The sequence below is a fragment of the Ambystoma mexicanum genome, chromosome 1q (genome assembly GCF_040938575.1).
Source record: "Ambystoma mexicanum isolate Mex_15411 chromosome 1q, UKY_AmexF1_1, whole genome shotgun sequence".
Classification (NCBI taxonomy): Eukaryota; Metazoa; Chordata; class Amphibia; order Caudata; family Ambystomatidae; genus Ambystoma; species Ambystoma mexicanum.
Genome location: NC_090922.1, coordinates 1,549,902,882 through 1,549,922,686, shown reverse-complemented (window position 1 = coordinate 1,549,922,686; position 19,805 = coordinate 1,549,902,882). Strand labels below are relative to the sequence as shown.

Here is a 19,805-nt window from a genome sequence, read left to right as displayed (position 1 = left end):
GACTCCTTTTCATCTTCGGGCTGTTTCTTTTCATCTATTTGTTGAGATCGCCTCCCTGATTAGTGTCTATTCGGGTACATGCTTTATTCTTTAACCATGCTACCAAAGGACCCTGCTGCCTACTCTTATTTTCCCTTTTATTTATTTATTAGTTTGAATTTTTGTTCAACCAATTGGATTTCTGTGTGTTTCTTTACATTGTACAGCCTTTGAGGATATTTCAATTAAAGTCTGAGATATCTTTCAGCACTCATTCCTACATCTTATTTTTTACATGATTTCTTTCCTTTCACTGCCTGGGAATCTTTAGTAATTCTCTGACTCTCCTCCTCAGCAATAGCCACACGGGATATTGACATATCCTTGTGTAATGTTAAAATAGTCATTTTCCCTACATACTGCATAAGAGAAATCACTGTTGTTGCTATTCAGTTTCTTTCTTTCATCCCCTATTTGGTCAGCCTCCAATAGCTGTAAATAACTGTAGCCATTTTGTATTACACAAAATCACATCAACCAATTTAATGAGGCCCTCTTTGAGTGACTGCTGTTCTCTATACATTGATTAACACAACGTGAGCAATGCTTTTACAATTCTTAAATGTTCAGGTTCCTTGTCATCATCTTCACCCGATGAACCTGCAGTGGAGAATGGTGACCCCTCCATGCTGCCATTTTAACTAAATCCGGCGATCTGGCTGAGTCTGGATGTCCATAGTAGTAAGCTCAATAGGATTCACAATCATTTGTAATGGGGCTATTGTATTTTTTATGATTGTATCGCGCCTCAGACTCAAATAAAACTTTAAGAGCGAATTGTTATCTATCGGCTCCAATTCTGATGTTCTATTAATGTCAGAGCTTCCAATGGTGACATGCAATTAGGGGCGTATTCGTAAAGGTGAGAGGAGAAGATTTATGTATAGTCGGTTCTAAAAGGTCAGTGATTTCTCCTCGGCCTATGATTTGCCTCTTTTTTTTAACACAGGTTGTATTAAGGCCACAGCTGCCCCCTTGGATTGCAATTTGCTTTTGATTTTATTACTGAGTGTCTTCCCTACACCGATAGTCAATGTCCGACTGCACAGTGCTCTGGCGGCACCGTGCTCTGGCGGCACCGTGCTCTGGGTGCACAGTGCTCTGGCGGCACAGTGCTCTGGCGGCACTGTGCACTGGCGGCACAGTGCTCCGGCGGCACCGTGCTCCGGCGGCACCGTGCTCCGGCGGCACAGTGCTCCGGCGGCACAGTGCTCCGGCGGCACTGTGCACTGGCGGCACAGTCCTCTGGCGGCACAGTGCTCTGGCGGCACCGTGCTCTGGCTGCACAGTGCTCCGGCGGCACCGTGCTCCGGCGGCACCGTGCTCCGGCGGCACCGTGCTCTGGCTGCGCAGTACTCTGGCTGCGCAGTCCTCTGGCTGCGCAGTCCTCTGGCTGCACAGTGCTCTAGCTGCACAGTGCTCTGGTGGCACTCTTTAATTGATATTTTCTTTTTGTAGCAGGCATTCTGCCTAAAAAGTACTGTAAAAAGTTTGTCATCAAAATTTGCAATTGTCTTATTACCAAAAAATGCCGACATATGCAACAGTAGCAAATATAGTCCTCTCATATATACCCACGTTTACCCACACATCTCCCAAAATGTGCTTCAAACTCCCCTACTTTGTAGTTCACATCAATGTCCGCGTCCATCCAACGCATGGTCAATTTCTCATGAGTTTCTTTCACCAGAAACAACACATCCACACAATTCCTTTGCAGCCCGGTCAAGCTGATCTCAAAGTAACTTTACTGCTTCAACCGAGTTACTCTTCATTGAATTGCCAGAATCAGTCAGCTCTCAAGCATATATTCAGGAGTTTCAATGTTAATAAAACTTTGATGATTAAAAAGATTGGCCTGCACCGTGTTGGTAAAACCAGCAGGTAGCCTCCCAACCGTAAGGATTTACTGGCGCCTGACTTGCTGGAAACACCAGGGCATTACAACCTTGGCGGTCCAGTAAATTAGGCGCCAGTTAAAAGTTGATCCCCAGTCCCATAGAGTGCCATAGGACTCTATGGGAGTGGAGACCTTGGAAGACCTTGGAAGCACCAGCACCAAGAGTCGAGGCCACCGATAGCCTAGTTGTCTGTCAAGAAGCTACATTAACGTGAGAAAGAAACAAACTTCTGTTTGAGGTGAAATGGAAAAACACTGGAGGTGCTGAGAGTTCATCATTTAATAGTATTTTATGCAATGAAAAGCTCGAAAACATGCTCTCCGGTCACATGGTCATATGGAAATAGACTGTGGTTCGAGCTACACCGAAACCAAAACATAAGACCATGCCACACTCCCTTTTATTCTCAGGCACAGTAATGGGTTGTGTTAAGAGGTTGAGAGTAAATTATTTATTTATTTAGTCATTGATGGTATCGACTGAATAGGTATACTGAAGTAAAGTTGGACATAGAGGTTTGGAGCAGTGATGATTGGTGCACGCTCTTATTTTATTGTTTTTCTGAAAAGCGTTTTTGTGTAAAATAACGGTAAGTATCGACAGTCGAATGGTACTTGTCATGATGGGGGATGACACATCACTTTTGCACCTATGTAAGCAACTGGCAAAACTGGCAAAACACGCACCCAAGCTTAAGCACTATAGTGCAGAATGGGTTAAGGGCACAGCAGATAAAATGTTCATGCCATGGCCATAAGTGGGATCACTGTCAAAAGTGGTTTTGCAGCACATGACCACATATTTGCACGCTGCATATAGGGGAAAGAAATTGCAGAAAAGGCAACAGATACCTATGGACGAAGAGGCGGGACATATTATTTCCCCTAGAATTGCAGGCAGCCATAGTGTAAGGTGAATTGGCCATGCTCAAAGGATTTGATGATGTGGGCAGGCCCTGGAGAACAGTGATTGCCATTGGGGAAGGGTACAGATTGACTGATGCCACTGACAAAGATATATTTAAAGACTATCCTTCAGATGATGAAGTGGTGTTCGAAATGAGCATTACTTATTGGATCAAGATAGAAAGAAGGGAAATCCCACAGCGAATGGTGATAGTGCAGCAGTTTCCCACATTTTTTGATGAAGACATGGAAACAGTGCCAACCTCTTTATGGACTACGGGCACCTAAGACGTAGGCCTGTTGAAGGGGGTGGAGAAGGTAATATTAAGTTGTAACCAGGAGCAATGTTACTTCAAGCAAGGCAGTATAATATGTCTCGAGAGGCAGATCAGGGCATTTTTAAGACTATGGGCTTCATCACGACTTTGGCAGTACCGCCGGCGGTATTAGCCCTACCGCCGAACTCCCCGGCGCTAATAGCGCCGGATCAGGTTTTCAGCGGTAAAGTAATTCCCCATTGAGCCCATTCAGGAATGTCCCATTTCCCATTGGGCTCAATGGGGAATTTTAGCGCTCTTCCCGCCGGCGATAATAGCATGAATTTTTGGCGGATTTGCCCCAGCTCAAAGCTGGGGCGAAATCCTTAAATCCGGCGGTAATAGCGCGACCGCCGGATTTAAGGGTTACCGCCAAAGTCGTGATGAGGCCCTATATCAGCCATGACCCATACCTACACCTAGGACTGACTAAGAGGAACTCCTACAAGAAACGAGAGAGAAGATGCTACAGAACACAAGCAACAACCCCATGAGGACAGAAAAATAGCAAACATGCCTAACACAAAGGGACTACCTCCAACCTTACCCACTCAGAAAGAGCATAGGGTGCGGGCGTAGGCTGCAAGTAAATCGATCCGAAAGGACTAGTTTGCACCAACCACAAATTGGGATGTAGGGGTGGCCAAATACAAAGATAGAAACACAAAGACTAGCTAACGTAACATAACGACAGAGAGATGAGACAGCCTTATCATGCTGAAACTTAATCACTGAAAGGAAGACAACCTCCTCTAAATCCCGAAAGACACACAATAGGAGTATGCATTTCTCCTAACAACAAGGCTACTAACCATCCCCACAAAACTTCTAAAGACCTCACCACTCCTCACACACCTCTCACACTCTAACTAAACACAACCACACCTCTTAAAACTGCAGCAACCTGCACACACTTCACCACACTGCAACAAAAAACACACCACACAGACCCTCACACAACAGCACACAACAGACTCAGAACTGAATACCACACCTATAAGCTCGGCGAATGCTGTTAACCAAACTGAAGCTGCCTACAGTACTTCACAGCTCCCTTGCTCTTCTCCAAACATTGTCCTACTAACACGCCCTAACCTACCCCCCTTTTGTTTCAGATCCAGCAGAGAACCAGGCCACCACTCCAGTGGTGATAGTGTGCAGTACAAATATTCTTCAACATTAAAATGATGGAACAAGGCATTTTGGTGACGTCAGAGTCACCATGTAATACCGCAGTGTATCTGAAACAAAAATCAAAAGAGGGGTCGTGGCATTTAATTCTGGACATGAGACCCATTAACCAGATTGTAGAGGCAGAGTTTCCTCTGGTTCCAAATCCTTCACACCATCACGCGCCGACAAGGAAGGATGGAAGAGGATCTGGAAGGACATAGTGGGTGCCATCAACACGGAGGGGGTGGCACCCCATGACATCAAACATGTCCAGAAGCGCTGGGAGGACTACAAGTCCAGGACCCTCAAGAAGACCTGGCACCTCTTGGAGGCAGCGGATGCAGTGGGGTGCCGATTCCAGCTTACCACCCATCAGATGAGGGTCCTGGACCACATTCGCCCGGTGCTTCACCACCAGATCCTCAGGATGTAGGCCCGTCTGGAGTCGAGTGGTAAGTGGCCATGCATTCCCATTTAAAAAAGGGCATGTTGCAGTGTGTGTGCAGGGACATGATGGTGCTGTATGTGAGTCCAGTCAGGCGTGACCCACATGGATGGTGTATGTGTTACAATGCATCATGCGGAGCAGCATGCGGAACGCACACATGTATGCATGCCTGTGTCTGTACTTTGACATGTTTGGGGTATGAGATATGTGTGCTGCTGTCATGGACATGCATGATGTACATGTCTGTGTGTATGAGTAGTGTGTGCGCAATGGATGCATGACACATGTCCGTGACGATGTGTTGATTCACTGATACAGCCTAGTCATGCTTGTATCCACTGTGTCTGTGGGTGTATGGGGACAGATGCATGACCCTCCGGGGATGCGTGTGCATGTGATCAGCATGTCCCATTATGCATGTGAGTTACAGCCCACCATTGGATGTTTGTACGCTGCCGTGGACATGGATGCAAATGTCTGTTGCATGTACCATGCCGGTTCCTGCATGTGTGTTGCCTGCACTGACCCATGTGTTGTTGGGAGACATGATGGAAGTGACATTTGACATTGCCACTCATGTGCTATTGCTTTGTGTCTAGGGGATTATTATACAGTACCCTGATGCTTGTGTTCAATGTCTCCCTTTACACAGCGGGGAGTGAAGAAGAGGGCGGAGACAGCGCTGTGGAGGAGAGCGGCAGGGATGCCTCCACCGGCCGGCAACGCAAGGCCCTGTCACCCTCCCAGGTAATTCCATCATCTGGGAGCGAGGGGCCTGGTACCGCGTCTGCCACTACGGCTGTAACAGAAGGGGCGGATGAGCCCCCACAGGGGCTAGCAACGGCGGAAGACGGTGCGGAGCCATCCAGGTCGGTGGTGTGTATAGAGGAGGAGGAGGTCGCTACAGAGCCGCACATGGGGCCTGGTGTGCAGTCCAGGGGCAGGGGCAGGAGGAAGCACAGGTCGCCATGGAGGTGCCTGTGCATGTCTCTGTCCCTGACACTGTGACTGCATCGCCATGCACCAGCAGGGATGTCCCGTCCCAGGCCCGTCCGCAGGTAGGGGGGAGGGCCAAGTCATTTGGCACTCCTCCACCTGCAGACGAGGGGACCCGTGACTGGATGGAGTCCGTCCTGATTGGTGTCACATTGCGCACACGTGACATTCGCGATGACGTGCGTGCTTCCTGGGGGGAGCACGCACATCATCACGAACAACTGTGTGCCAATGTGGCCCATTTGGGTGGGTCCATGGTCGGGGGTTTCCTCCATGTGTCGGCCAGTCTTGCGGCCCTCTCCTCCTCTGTGCACAATATACGCCAGTCATTCTCTGTGCCATCTTCTGGCCCAGATGCCACCAGGGCCCCCTGTGGATCTGCCCCAACCAACGCAGCCAGCCAGATGGAGATCCCATCCCTGCCGCAGTCGGGAGTCGGAGGTCCAGCAGGGGTGGCCACCCCACCAACTGGACCCCAGCGGATGGAGGATGTGCTGGCACCATCGGGCAAGGCACGTGCACGACGGCGCCAGGGGATTCCATCAGCCCGGATGCCGTGGTGGTGGCAGAGGCAGTTGCGTCGGTGGCAGCAGCAGACTAAGCGTGGGAGGCATCATGGCTCAGGGCCATCAACACCCCGGGGGCAGGCATCGGCCGAGGGGCAGGAGGACCCCGGACTGGGAGTGTCTTCCGTGTGGCAGCGGTTGGGCCGGCAAATAGATGCGGAGAGGCGGCGGACGGAGAGGGGATGGCTCAGGATAGTCAGTGCAGAGAACTCCATGCACCGGGCGTTGAGACGGGTGGAGGGCCTCGAGGAAACTCGCAGGGAGTTGAGGGATTCGTTGGCTGCATCCCTGCGAGACCTCGAGGCCAGGCAACAGGCCCGCCTCCGGAACATCGACGTGGAGTTCGATGATGTCCTGGCCCGGAACAACAAACAGTGAGCCGTGGGACTAGCCCGCCCCCTTTGTAAATAGTTATGTAGTTGTAGGTTTCCTTTATTTATTTTTTCCTTTGGGGTGCATGGACTATGCCCCGCCTTTTTGTAAAGTTATTTATTAGGTAGGTTTTTTCTTAGGTATCCTTTGGATTGTTGGGCACATGGACCCTTAATTATTACATTGTATATAGTTATGGACCTGATTTTACATATTTATTTTTACCATGGAGGAATGGTTTTGTTTTTATTTTGACTTTGGATTTGATGTTATGGACATTTTTCTTTGCATTTTATTGATTTCAACATTTATATTTTTTCCTTCATTTCGGACATCCTTTTATTTATCATTTATTTCTTGTGTCATTTCGTTTCATTCATTCATTTTTGTATATAATACATTTTTATTTTTAAATTCATTTGTGTGGTCTTCTCTCATTGGTTTTGTGCATTTCACAATGTGGGTTTTCTCATGCAAGTGTCGCCATTGTGTGGGTCTGACAGACTTATAATCATGCGCATACTGGTTATTTGGGATCTATCATGACATGGGGAATTCAATGTGGAGTGGATGGAATGCTTGGTTGGGTGTTTGGACTGGGGTGGCGTGGGGTGGAATTTGGGTGGCCATAAGGGCCATGGATCTGGATTGTGATGACGTGTTGGGTGGGGACATAAGTCGGGGGCCTGCTGGCAGGTGCCCGTCACTGGGGTTGGGGTGGGGACATGAGTCAGGGCCTGCTGGCAGGTGCCCGTCACTGGGGGTGAGGACATAAGACGGGGCTATCAAGTGCATGGTGCCATGTGGCCTGCCTGTGGGGCATGCAAGGGGTGATGGGCTGCCTGTAGGCTATGGACTGGGGTGATGGGCTGCCTGCGGGGCATGCCCAGCGGTGTGGGGTGGTCCCCTGTGGTGTTGGCTGCCTGAGGGGTATGGGGAGGGGGGGCACACCCGGGAGGGAACACACTGCCAAATCACGTGTAAAACTTCACACGCACCCCTCAGAATACACGTACCCTGCTCGCGCCAGGCCAATCACGTGTTTTCATGGTTGGGGGCTGTATGCTGGTCCACTGGCCTTTGCGCCATGTACTGGATTTGTGCAATGTTTTTGCTGCACGGGGCGGGGTTGGGGGCGTAACTGGCGCTGCTGCAGGGTCGCTGCGCCACTCTGCACCACGGCTGCTTATGGATGTATAAATCCATGAATACACTGTGCGCCGAAATGGGTTTTTTTGTGCGCCGATTTCTATGAATTACCCCCTAAGTGTGATAACACATAGACATTGGGGGTCATTCCGAGTAGGGCGGTAAGGGTTAACGATCACCGTTAACGAGACCGGTGCCCTATTCCCTATTAAACCCTTACCGCCCTATTCCGAGTTCCCTTTGCGGGTTGGTACTTAACGCCTGCTTTTTGCAGGCGTTAAAAAAACAACCCGCAAAGGGACCTAGGAGCTAATTACGGCACTGTAATTTACAGTGCCGTAATTAGCGCCTTCCCCATTCCCATTGAGCCCTATGGGGCAAAAATGGGAATGGGGAAGGGCCCTTGGTGAATGGGGAATTACTGACCCCGCCAACCTTGGAATGGGGCGGTAATTCCGCATTCACCATGGCGGAGTCGGAAAAATAACAGCGTCAACCAAGGCGCTAATAGCGCCTTGGTTAACGCCAGGGTAAGAATGAGGCCCATTGTATATATTTGGCATATTAGAATTTAGATAAAGAACTGTGTTAGCACATAACATAGTGTGTGGACATTACTTTGTGGGGGGCTTGGGGACTAAACTGTACATAAGATCAGCCTGCATCACCTCCTGAGAGCTTAGCTACCCTATAGAGAACCATGGCTGGGGTGCTCTGTACTTCTACTGTACTTCTATAGATGGCGGGAGTTCAGATACCCCCCTCCAGTCTTTGCACCCTTCTCACACCTGGGGCCTCATTACAACCCAGGCGGTAAGTTCCCTACTTTACCACCATGGATGGCGGATTTACAGCCCCATTCCAAGGTGAGTGGGGCAGTAAATCCCCATTCCCCATTTACCCTTCCCGATTCCCATTTTTGCCCCATAGGGCATAATGGGAGTGGGGAAGGCGCTAATTACGGCACCGTAATTTACAGTGCCGTAATTAGCACCAAGGCGGGTTAGCGCCTTGCATTTTAACGCCTGCTAACACTTAACGCCTGCTAACACTTAACGCCTGGGTTGTAATGAGGCCTCTTCTCTTCTTTTATCTACAAAACTGGAACAGCAGCCTGTCTCAACCTTCTAATGGTTGGCGGGGTGCAGGATATTGTAAGTCTGACGTATATGTTGCAATGCACCATTATCTGAGTGTGTGTACCTTCATCGTAGTTATGCAGTAAAGATGTGTACGGAAACTGCTGTGTAAGAAACAATGTCTCAAGAATCACAGTCTGTTACACAGGCATTATGCAATGAAAGATTTTATTGTAGAACTCGATCTATCACGGAAATCTGCATAAAATAGAACAGCATTCTAATTGTGTAGTTAAAATGATATGATAAATGATTACCAGTTTATAGATGTGTCTATTCAAGTTTATAATTTAACCCTGTAGTGTGGCTTTCATAAAAAAAATGTTTTTAATTAGTTAGAATGCACTCTGCTATAAATGTGTGGACACTTTTCTTAAGCACTGTCCAGTTTAAGACATTCTTGGTGATGGTGCCTTTCTGGAGCAGATCTCGTGCACCCTTCTTCATGACTGTCTTGTTCACCGAGTTGTAGGAGTGGTTGAACTGCTGAACTTTATGTGCTGCAAACTTCATATTGATTCTGTTACCGAGGAGTTGAAGATAGTTGTGTAGCATGCTGGAGGAAGGGGCATATTCTGCCTCCTTCCCATCTGTCCAACGGCAGCTCAGCCCAGTCAGGATCCCTGTTGCTGGAGTAGTAATCTGGTTTAGATCATGAAGAAGGTTGTCAGCCTGTTACCTGGATTTAACCCTGTACTGGGCCCTGAGCACATCTGGAAAAAGACCATTGGTTGTTCCCTTTTCATAGAGTACCAGTGCGCTTCAAGTAATTGGCCGACAATGAAAGGAGATTCCTGGAATGCACCTTTCATTGCCTCATAAGGGGGTAAGGGGAGGGAGGCCAGAGTGTAGGAGGGAAGGAGGGAGCTGGGGATCTCAGTCTTACTGGCATTAAGGCACAGATCTTTAGCAGTGCACCATGCCTGAATAGCAGACAGAGAGTCAGGAATGAGAGAGGAAGAGGAGGAGGCAGAGGAAGGATTGAAGGAGAGCTGAGTGTCATCTGCATAACACTGAAAGTTACGGGAGAAGGAAGAGATCAAATGGGCTAGAGGAGGCAAGGTAGATGTTGAAAACCCAAGGTGAGAGGATAGAGCCCTGAGGGACACCAAAGGTGAAGAGTGAGATGGACGAGAGAAAAGGGCCCAGTTGAACATCAGAAGGTCGGTAACGGAGGAAAGAGATCAACCATTCCAGAGCCAGGTCTTTGATGCGAAGGGTATCACAGAGCTGATTTTTAAGGGTGGCATGATTGACTGTATCAAAGGCAGAGGAAAGGTCAAGAACGATGAGAATGGAAGGAGAGTTGGAATCGAGATTAGAAAGCAAGTCATCACGGGTGTTCAATAGAGCAGTTTCCATGCCTCTGGCAGCTCTGAAGCCAGACTGATGGTCGTGAAGACACCCAAAAGAGTCAGTGTGGTGGATAAGCTGGGAGATGGCCAGCTTCTCCAATAGATTGCCCAGGAAGGGGGTAATGGAGATAGAGTGGTATATTGCCAGTCAGAAAGGCTTTATGGTGAGAGGATGCACCAGGGAGTGGTTGAGGAGTAACAGGAAGGATCCAGTGGCAAAGGAGCGATTGCAGAAATCAGCCAAGGCTGGAGGAAGGATGGCAATTTTGTCCTTGATAGTTCTAGAGAAGCTGGGGAGCACCTGTATTGATGAGGCTTTCATAGAGCGGACTCGTCTAGAAACCTCATCAGGTGATATGGGAGAGTAAGAGGCGAGTAGAAGTGGGGTGGAGAGGTAAATATATGTATATGGTATGTAACATGCATATGGTTTTCACCAGTATGATTTCTCTGATTTATCAATAGATACAATTTCAGCATAAAAGCTTTATCACATTCAGAACATGAATATTGTTTCACCCCAATGTGAGTTCACTCATCTATCACACTCGCTGATCATTTTGCTTGAAAGCCTTATCACATTTATTTATTCACATTTGTTGAGCGCACAACAGCCCGTAGGCATCGTGGCGCTGGTTACAGAGCATTTTTTTTAGTTACAGATAATTTTTCATATTTACGGTTCATTTTTCTTATTTATAATTACGTAGCATATGCATTTTTCACTTTATAGAGCCAGAGATGGGAAGAAGCGAAAGATAGGGGTTAGGGGAAAAGGGTGGTTTTTATTTTTTTCTGGAAAGCAAAGAGGGAGTTTTCAGCTCTGATGTCAGCAGGTAAAGAGTTCCATAGCTTGGACGGTATGTGGGGGAAGCCTAACTCTCCAGCTCTAGCTTTGTTTATGTGGGGGGGGGGGGTGTAGTTTGTTGACGTAGCGACCCCTGACTGGTCGTGTGGAGGTGGATTTGGTTATAGTCTCTGTTAAGTATGAGGGTGCTGTGCGGGAGAAGCATTTGTGAGTGAGAGTGAGGATTTTGAAAGTGATGCGTTCTTTAACTGGGAGCCAGTGCGCTTCTTGTCTGGCATGGGTGATGTGGTCTCTTTTTGTGATGCTGAGTGCTGCTCTTAGTGCATGGTTCTGCGTGATTTGGAGTCGGGTAATGTTCTTTGCGGACGTACCTGCTAGGAGGGCATTACAGTAGTCCAATTTGGCACCGATGGTTACTCTGGCTATAGATAGTTGGGTTTGGAGAGGTATGGCTTTATTGCATTTATAAGTTTGGTGGTGTAAGCTGAGGTGGAGGAAATGGCGCTGACCTGCTTAGTTATGGATAAGGTAGAGTCTATGTGTACTCCTAGGGTCTTCACAGAGGTAGATACGGGGGTGATGGTTTTATCAATGGTGAAGTTGGAGTATAATTTGTCGAGTTTGGCTACAGTTGTTTTTTGACCTATTATAAGGATTTCGGTCTTATCACCATTGAGGCATAGGCCGTTGGCCGCCATCCAAGCCTGGATGGTGGAATAGATTGTGTCCAGTGCTTCAGCGTCTTTGTCATATACTCCAGAGAGTGGAAGGAGTACCTGGGAATCGTCAGCACAGTTGGTGCATGCGATACCCAGGGCGTCAAGTTTGTCGAAGAGAGGCTTTGCAAACAAGTTGTATAGGAGTGGGTGCTGGCAAGAGTCCTGTGGGACTCCACAGTGGATGGTGGTGGGGGCTGCGTTAGCAATGTTGGAGAACACCTTCATGGACCTACCCTCCAGGAAGGAGGTGATCCAGAGCGCTGCTTCTTTGGAAAAGTTTGTTGATTGGGTGAGGTGTGAAGTGAGAGTCTTGTGGTCCACCAGATTGAACGCAGCCGAGAGGTCTAGGAGTAGCAGGAGGACTTGTTTTCCTTCATCCATGATTTGTGTGATCTGTTTTTTTTAAATCAACTAGGGCAGTTTCCGTACTGTGTCCTTTGCAGAAGCCAGATTGTCTAGTTCCGAGGATGGAGTGGGCTTCAAGGAATTGTTGGATTTGGCAAAGTGCAGGTTTGACCAGGATCTTGAGGAGGAAGGGCACAGTGGTTATTGGGCAGTATTTGTTAGGTTGGGTGTGGTCCTAAGTTCAGGTCTCCAAGAAGGAGAGTCTTTGTAGATCCTTTGATTTTGTTGCTAAGTAGGTGGGTGTCCCTGGAAGTCTGATGGGAGGCCAGGGGGGTAATATAGCGTGCGTATATTGATGCCCATATTTGGGGACAGTGAAAGCTTTACAGAGAGCATATCAGAGTTGCTCTGCCATGGGTGGCTAATGAGTTTCTTTGAATATGAGGGCTACTCCTCCTCCTAAGCGAGTTGGTCTGTCTTGTCTGAGAATGGTGGAGCCTTCTGGGAGTGCAAGGGTGATGGCAGGGCCGGATGCCTCATACAGCCAAAGGTTTTGGTGGTGGCTAGTAGGTCCCTGTGGTTGTTGGCTAAGAGATAATTTATTTCTAGGGCGTGCGCGGTGAGTGATCTAGCATTGAGGAGGGCACATTTGAGGTGAGGAGGCGATGTGGTGGTTGTGTGGAGGCCAGATGTGTGGGAGGTATTGGGTGTGTTGGTATGGCAGGGTTTTTGGATGGGCCTGGATGTGTGAGTGGGAGTGAGAGGATGTTTGAGGTGCAGAGTGAATTTGTGTGTGAATCGGGAACCTAGTTGGAGATTTTGAAAGGTGGAGGAAGGGGGTTGGCATTCGGTTCTGATGTAAGAGTACGGGCTCTAAGTCTGGTGTGTCTGCTGGTGGAGGAGGTGGAGTTCTGCATAGGAAATGCGCTGGTTGCGTGTGAGCAGCGGGGCTCTTGGATGGTGGTGTAGGAGGGTGGTGTGGTATATAGGGGGGTATAGGGGATGTAGTGTCGTGAGGCTGGGCAGGTGTGGATGAAGTGGGTTGCGGGTCAAAGGATCGACAGTAAAAGGATCGAATGGTGAAAGGGTCGACACCAAAGGACCGAAAACCAAAGGATTCAATTTTTTTTTGGGGGGGTCTCCCCCCAACCCCTTTTTTTGTGGTTAAAAACCACTTTTTTTACCTAAACGAAAACCCCAAAAATATATATAATTTAAAAAAAAAATGTGATTCTTAGGTTTTCGGTCCTTTGGAGTCGATCCTTTGACCATTCAACCCTTTTTGTCGATCATTTGACCGGACACCGATGAAGTGGGTTGCAATAGTATCCAGTATATTGTGAGAGAGTGCAAGGGCATTGAGGACATGCATACCGTTACCTCCCAGTGTGACTTCTCTGATGCATCAACAGATCACCTTTGACCTTGAAAGAATTACCACATTCAGAACATGCATATGGCTTCACCCCAGTATGACTTCTCTGATGTACCACAAGGTGATCATTTCGCTTGAAAACCTTACCACACCAAGGACATGCATTTGGCTTCTCCCCAGAGTGAATTCACTGGTGAACTACTAAATGATTCTTTGCCTTGAAAGCCTTATGACATTCAGAACATGCATATGGCTTCCTCCCAGAGTGGTTTCTCTGGTGTACTACTAAATTATTCTTTGCCTTGAAAGCATTATCACATTACGAACATGCATATGGCTTCTCCCCAGAGTGGGTTTCCTGGTGTAATACTAAATGATTCTTTACCTTGAAAGCCTTATCACATTCAGAACATACATATGGCTTCTCGCCAGTGTGACTTCTCTGATGTATCAATAGATGACTCCTCACAGTGAAAGCCTTATCACATTGAGAACATGCATATGGTTTCCTCCCAGAATGACTTCTCTGATGTTTCAATAGTTCACCTGTTTGCTTGAAAGCCTTATCACACTCCGAACATGCATATGGTTTCCCCCCAGAGTGACTTATCTGATGTATCAATAGTTGACCCTTTTGCTTGAAAGCCTTACAACATTCAGAACATGCATATGGTTTCACCCCAGTGTGACTTCTCTGATGTATCAATAGTTCACCCTTTTGCTTGAAAGCCTTATCACATTCAGAACATGCATATGGTTTCACCCCAGTGTGAATTCTCTGATGTATCAATAGTTGACCCTTTTGCTTGAAAGCCTTACCACATTCAGAACATGCATATGGTTTCTCCCCAGTGTGACTCCTCTGATGTATCACTAGATGACTCCTCACAGTGAAAGCCTTATCACATTCAGAACAAGCATATGGCTTCACCCCAGTATGATTCCTCTGATGGATCAATAGTTCACCCTTTTGCTTGTAAGCCTTATCACATTCAGAACATGCATACGGCTTCACCCCACTGTGATTCCTGTGATGTCTCACTAGGGTATTCTTTGCAGTGAAAGCCTTGTCACATTCAGAACATGCATATGGTTTCTCTCCAGTGTGACTCCTCTGATGTATCACTAGATGACTCCTCACAGTGAAAGCATTATCACATTCAGAACATGTATATGGTTTCTCGCCAGTGTGATTTCTCAGATGAATCATTAAATGAAACCTTTGCGTGAAAGACATATCACATTCAGAACATGCATATGGCTTCACCCCAGTGTGATTCCTGTGATGTTTCACTAGATGACTCCTCACAGTGAAAGCCTTATCACATTCAGAACATGCATATGGCTTCACCCCAGAGTGGTTTCTCTGGTGTAATAATAAATTATTCTTTATCTTGAAAGCCTTATCGCACTCAGAACATGCATATGGTGTCTCACAAGTGTGAATCCTCTGATGTCTCACTAGGTTACTCTTTTGCGTGAAAGACTTATCACACTCCGAACATGCATATGGTTTTTCCCCAGTGTGACTTCTCTGATGTATCAATAGTCCACCCTTTTGCTTGAAAGCATTATCACATTCAGAACATGCATATGGTTTCACACCAGTGTGATTCCTCTGATGTCTCACTAGACTACCCTTTTGCGTGAAAGCCTTATCACATTCAGAACAGTCATATGGTTTCGACCCAGTGTGATTCCTCTGATGTCTCACTAGGTTACCCTTCGCAGTGAAAGCCTTATCACATTCAGAACATGCATATGGTTTCTTCCTTGTGTGATTCTTCTGATGATTCAATAGATGACTTGTTTCTTTAAAAGCCTTGGCACATTCAGAACGCTTATGTTCTCTCTCTTCAGAGTGAAATGTCTTCTGTTTCCATAGAAGCCCTGTTTCCTTGAAAGTAGCTTCACATTCCGATAAATCAGAATGTACCTCCATTGTTAGGGTGTTATTTTTAAATGGTAATTCTGTATATTTCTATAGTGTTCTGAATCTCGCTGTTGGTCTCACCAGGTCAGGTGAATTTCTTCACACGAGTGTCAAGCATGATCCGCAATCCTCAGCCAGAGCAGGCAAGTCCGAAAATAGACAAAGGCTTTTGCTTGCAACCGGTCTATGTTCAGAGCACGGTTTCTAGATTTGTGGTTTATGGGCTTTAAATGCTGCCATATGTTACAGAAACATCAGTAACTACTACTAGCCCCACATCAGGGGTGTTATTGATTTTGAAGCATCAAGTCCAAAGTTGGTGTTGAGCACCATTTTCACACTGAATGTGGCACACCAGTGTCTTGCCTTAGACAATAATGCGTAAAGAGGGTCTGCAAGTCCAAATGCATGAAGGTACAAAAACTCTACTTCAAAGTGGGTGCCATTTCCCTCTTGTCTGTCCATTCACATTCTCTCCTCTCCCCGGTATGGATTCAGTGGTCTACCGTTAAATGGCATTTGTAAGGTGGCTCTTGTTAGCCTCTCCTTAGTGTATTCTTCAAAGTCTTCACAGCGGAGGTTTCATCCCACCCAACACATTTCTATAGACTCTCTGGGGCTTAGTATCTCCTGCGTGTATGTTCCCATATGCAGTTACTTATCTCTACGTTCCAGAATGCTACATTGAGCATATTGGTGCGACCTTAATTGTGAACATAATGTGATGGCTCGAAGCCCCCTTTGATGTACAGAGTTATCATATGGGTTGGACACATAAGACCTGCCAAGTGACTGGTATTGCCTGGACATAGGAACCATATATTTCCACCAAAACCATTAACAATTGCAGTTTGTGGAATATTTGTCCCAAGGTTAGAAGCTATACGTTGGGACTGGTTGGCATGATGAAGAAGACTTTCCCAAGACACAGCTACCGGAGTAACATTCTTTTTTTTTTTTTAACAGAACATTTTCAAAACCGTATTTTCCTTGCTTCTTACTTTTATGGCCCTGTTTGAAGGAAAAAGGAAACACAGGATTAGTCTTCCACAAGTGACACATACATTCTCGTTTGAAAAAGCAAATAGGCATGTTTTCACTTAATACAAATCCTGGAACACTACTGAATTATTCAGAAGACACTTGTTAAATGGGAAGCATAACTGATCCACAATCTCATGAACAGGATGAACACAATTATCATGAAATGTGTGGCTCACTGACCATTCCCACATCATGCTTTGGCACAGAAATCAATAAAGAAGTGCCACATTGGCCAACAGCCACGATTGACAGAGGGTGGCGAAGCGCGGTCTCTGAAGTCTGAGAAATGGCCATCCTTCACGGCAGCTACTGGGCTTACCGGAGTCTCCATTCCTACCAGAATCTTCACTTATACCTGGAATTTGTTATACTGATCCTGCTTACCTGAAGTTCTTCTTGTTATCATTGTTAAGAAGCAGGACCGTATCAATGACTACGCCACAGGGTTTTTTGACGCAGTTTGGCTTGGCTCCTCGGGGCCCCCCGAGATAGGTTCCACTTCCTGTCAAGGTGGCCTCCGACGGAGCCAGGCCTTATTTACATGACAGGAAGTCCAAGGAGAAACTAACCAAGGAGCCTTCCAAAGCCTTATGGAAGCAGTCTTCATCCTCCAAGGACAACCAGACGGAAGCCACAGGTGAGGAGCAGGGGGAGGAGCAAGCTCAGCCTGACAAAGGCAGAAAGAGACCAAGAGACTGTGAGCAGAGATATGTTCTTGTATTTGCATCACCTATATAAAGTTTGCTTTGGATCTTATATGATTGAGTTATCAATGCTGGTTATCTTTCAGAACAGACACATGGTTATTTAGGAGAAGGGACACGCTCACTGGTATTCCACATCTTATTTTGAATGGGGTCCTGATTATAAGTCTTCACACTATAATTTCATGTGCAGAAAGGTTTCGCTTAAGCTGTTTTGTCTCAGAACCATAGCATACACCAATAGTGTTCTTCATCATAGAGTTAGTCACAGGTCCTGCACATCAGTGGCAGCCATGGCATTGGCATTGACTTTGGCATTGGCATTGGAACAGAGGGAGTATATTGTGTTGGGATCTCTCGTTGAGGCGGTTGTGCCCCCTTCAGTAGTCTCCCTGCTTCTGCAAACCACACAACATATTCAGATTCTTGTTACGCTTCTGGAGTAGCTCAAGACTTGGTAACTCTGGAAGCAGAGGGGATGCCTAACACATTGACATGATCTTATTCAGGCAGGATCTATCAGAAGAGTGTATGGTCAAGTATATTCCTGCCCGAGCCAGAAACCTTGCAGTCCATGATCAAAAATGTAAGCAAGTTAGACCAAAGACATGTGGAAAGGCAAGCAGAAAGATGGCATACAGGCTCTGGAAGCCTACCTCCTCCAATGACCGTACTGTTCTTTCCCATCAGAACGGGAGCAGAACCCATGCAATTGGGAGGTGTACGAGGCCCACTATCAGAATCTCAAAAAAGAAACAAAGAAGAACAATCATGCTTTGTTTAGATTGTGGAGACAGTGGACACTTACTGGCTGGGTGTCGAATCAGACCCTCCAAGACAGTGGGATACGAGTGGATTGTTGTCTAATCAGAAGACAACAACAAGCGGAGAGCCCTAAAAACCTGGCTGTTTGTATAAACCTGGACTTCCAACTTACTTCCTGAGTGACCTGTTAAGCCATGTGAGATAAAGCCTACCTGTGGCTAATATCCGCCACTTCACTCAGAGGCCTCAGGCATTACTTCCTGACCGACCTGTTAAGCCATGTGAGATAAAGCCTTCCTGTGTCTAATATCCACCACTTGACTCAGAGGCCTCAGGCATTACTTCCTGACTGACCTGTTAAGCCATGTGAGATAAAGCCTTTCTGTGGCTAATATTCGCCACTTGACTCAGAGGCCTCAGGCGACTACATTGATGATGATTATACCAGAAAAACCAAGATCCTAACTCAGCAAAAAGCGCAAGTTGCCCTTATTGAGGCCATTGATGGGACCCTGTTGGCCTCCGTCCCCATCAAACTGGAGACTTGTCGACAAATGCATTCCTGGGTAAGTGTAAGAATCTTGTGTGTGATGCAATGACGTACTGGCAGCAAGTGCAGAGACCTCCTGGCTTTAGTTGTGTGATCTCTTTTGTTCTTTCCAAAAACTGTTCTAACGGCCCCATTCTGAACCACCTGCAATGTTCTAATGTTGTTTTCAGTGGTGCCAATCGTCAAACTGTTGCAATAATCAATACGGGAATTAACCTATGCTGAGGCAACAGATGCAAGGTTGGTGGTTGTGAGAAAGGGTTTGATCTGGCACAAAAGTGTATTTACATAGGCACAGGAGGACTTGATCTGTAGGACATGTTTATGTCATTCTTTGAGCCGATTAGTTGGGCCGACAAGCATGAGCTCAGTTTTATCATTGTTCGAAGCAAGTGAGTTCATGACCATCCAAGTTTGGACAATGTTACATCTATACCATCAAGCATATCAAATAAGGGACGTACATAGATATTAAATAAGGTAGGCGAAATGCATGCACCTTGTGGGACGCCACATGCTAGGATCTCTGGCTGTGATTGGAAGCCACCAATAGCAACCCTGGCTGATCTTGAACTGAGAAAGGATGACATCCAATCTATAGCCTGCCCGAAGCAATTCCTGAGACTGCTCAGCCTCTCCAGCAGCTTGGAATGATCTAGAAAGTCAAAAGCTGCTGAGAGGTCGGGCAGCATCTGCAGAGCAACTTTACCCCTTTCAGTGATCTCAACAAGGTTCTCTCTCAAATTTAACATAGCAGTCTCTGTCACATGCATGGCACGAAACCCTGACTGGCGAACACCTAGTTAATTATGATCATCAATAGCTTTCAACAAAAAGGGAACAGTAGTAATTGGGCATTAATTCCCAACCATCTGTCCAGCTGTCTTTTGCCAGGAGAGTCCGCTACCTGGTGACCCGATCCCTGGAGACCAGAACCTGTTGACTGTCCAAAATCACTAAACATAAGCATGGACTGCGAGTATAAATCCCCACCCCATAGAAACATATAGGGCCTCACTACGAGGTTGGAGGCAGCCATGGAGCTGTCCCAAGTCAGAACACCCACCGCAGCCTTAATCCCATGCCTGCATTCTCCAACCCAGCAACAACATGTGTCTATCTAAATCACGGAACATCATGTAGATCAATCACCCCATACTGCTGGCATTTGAGTCCGGGAGTCTATGGTGCGGTGGTTTAGA

At 46.9% G+C, this 19,805-nt stretch overlaps 1 protein-coding gene across 1 annotated transcript in view; it reads right to left on the bottom strand.

Moving 5' to 3' along the window:
• Window positions 1-10,915: 10,915 nt before the first annotated feature.
• The window catches only part of LOC138552051 (zinc finger protein 268-like), a 40,715-nt gene continuing 31,825 nt past the window's right edge, over window positions 10,916-19,805 (bottom strand). Inside the window, exon 3 of the mRNA XM_069642515.1 lies at window positions 10,916-16,551. Within this exon, the coding sequence (XP_069498616.1) occupies window positions 13,927-15,549 (1,623 nt within the window). The 5' untranslated portion in view covers window positions 15,550-16,551 and the 3' untranslated portion in view covers window positions 10,916-13,926. The remainder of the gene's footprint in view (window positions 16,552-19,805) is intronic.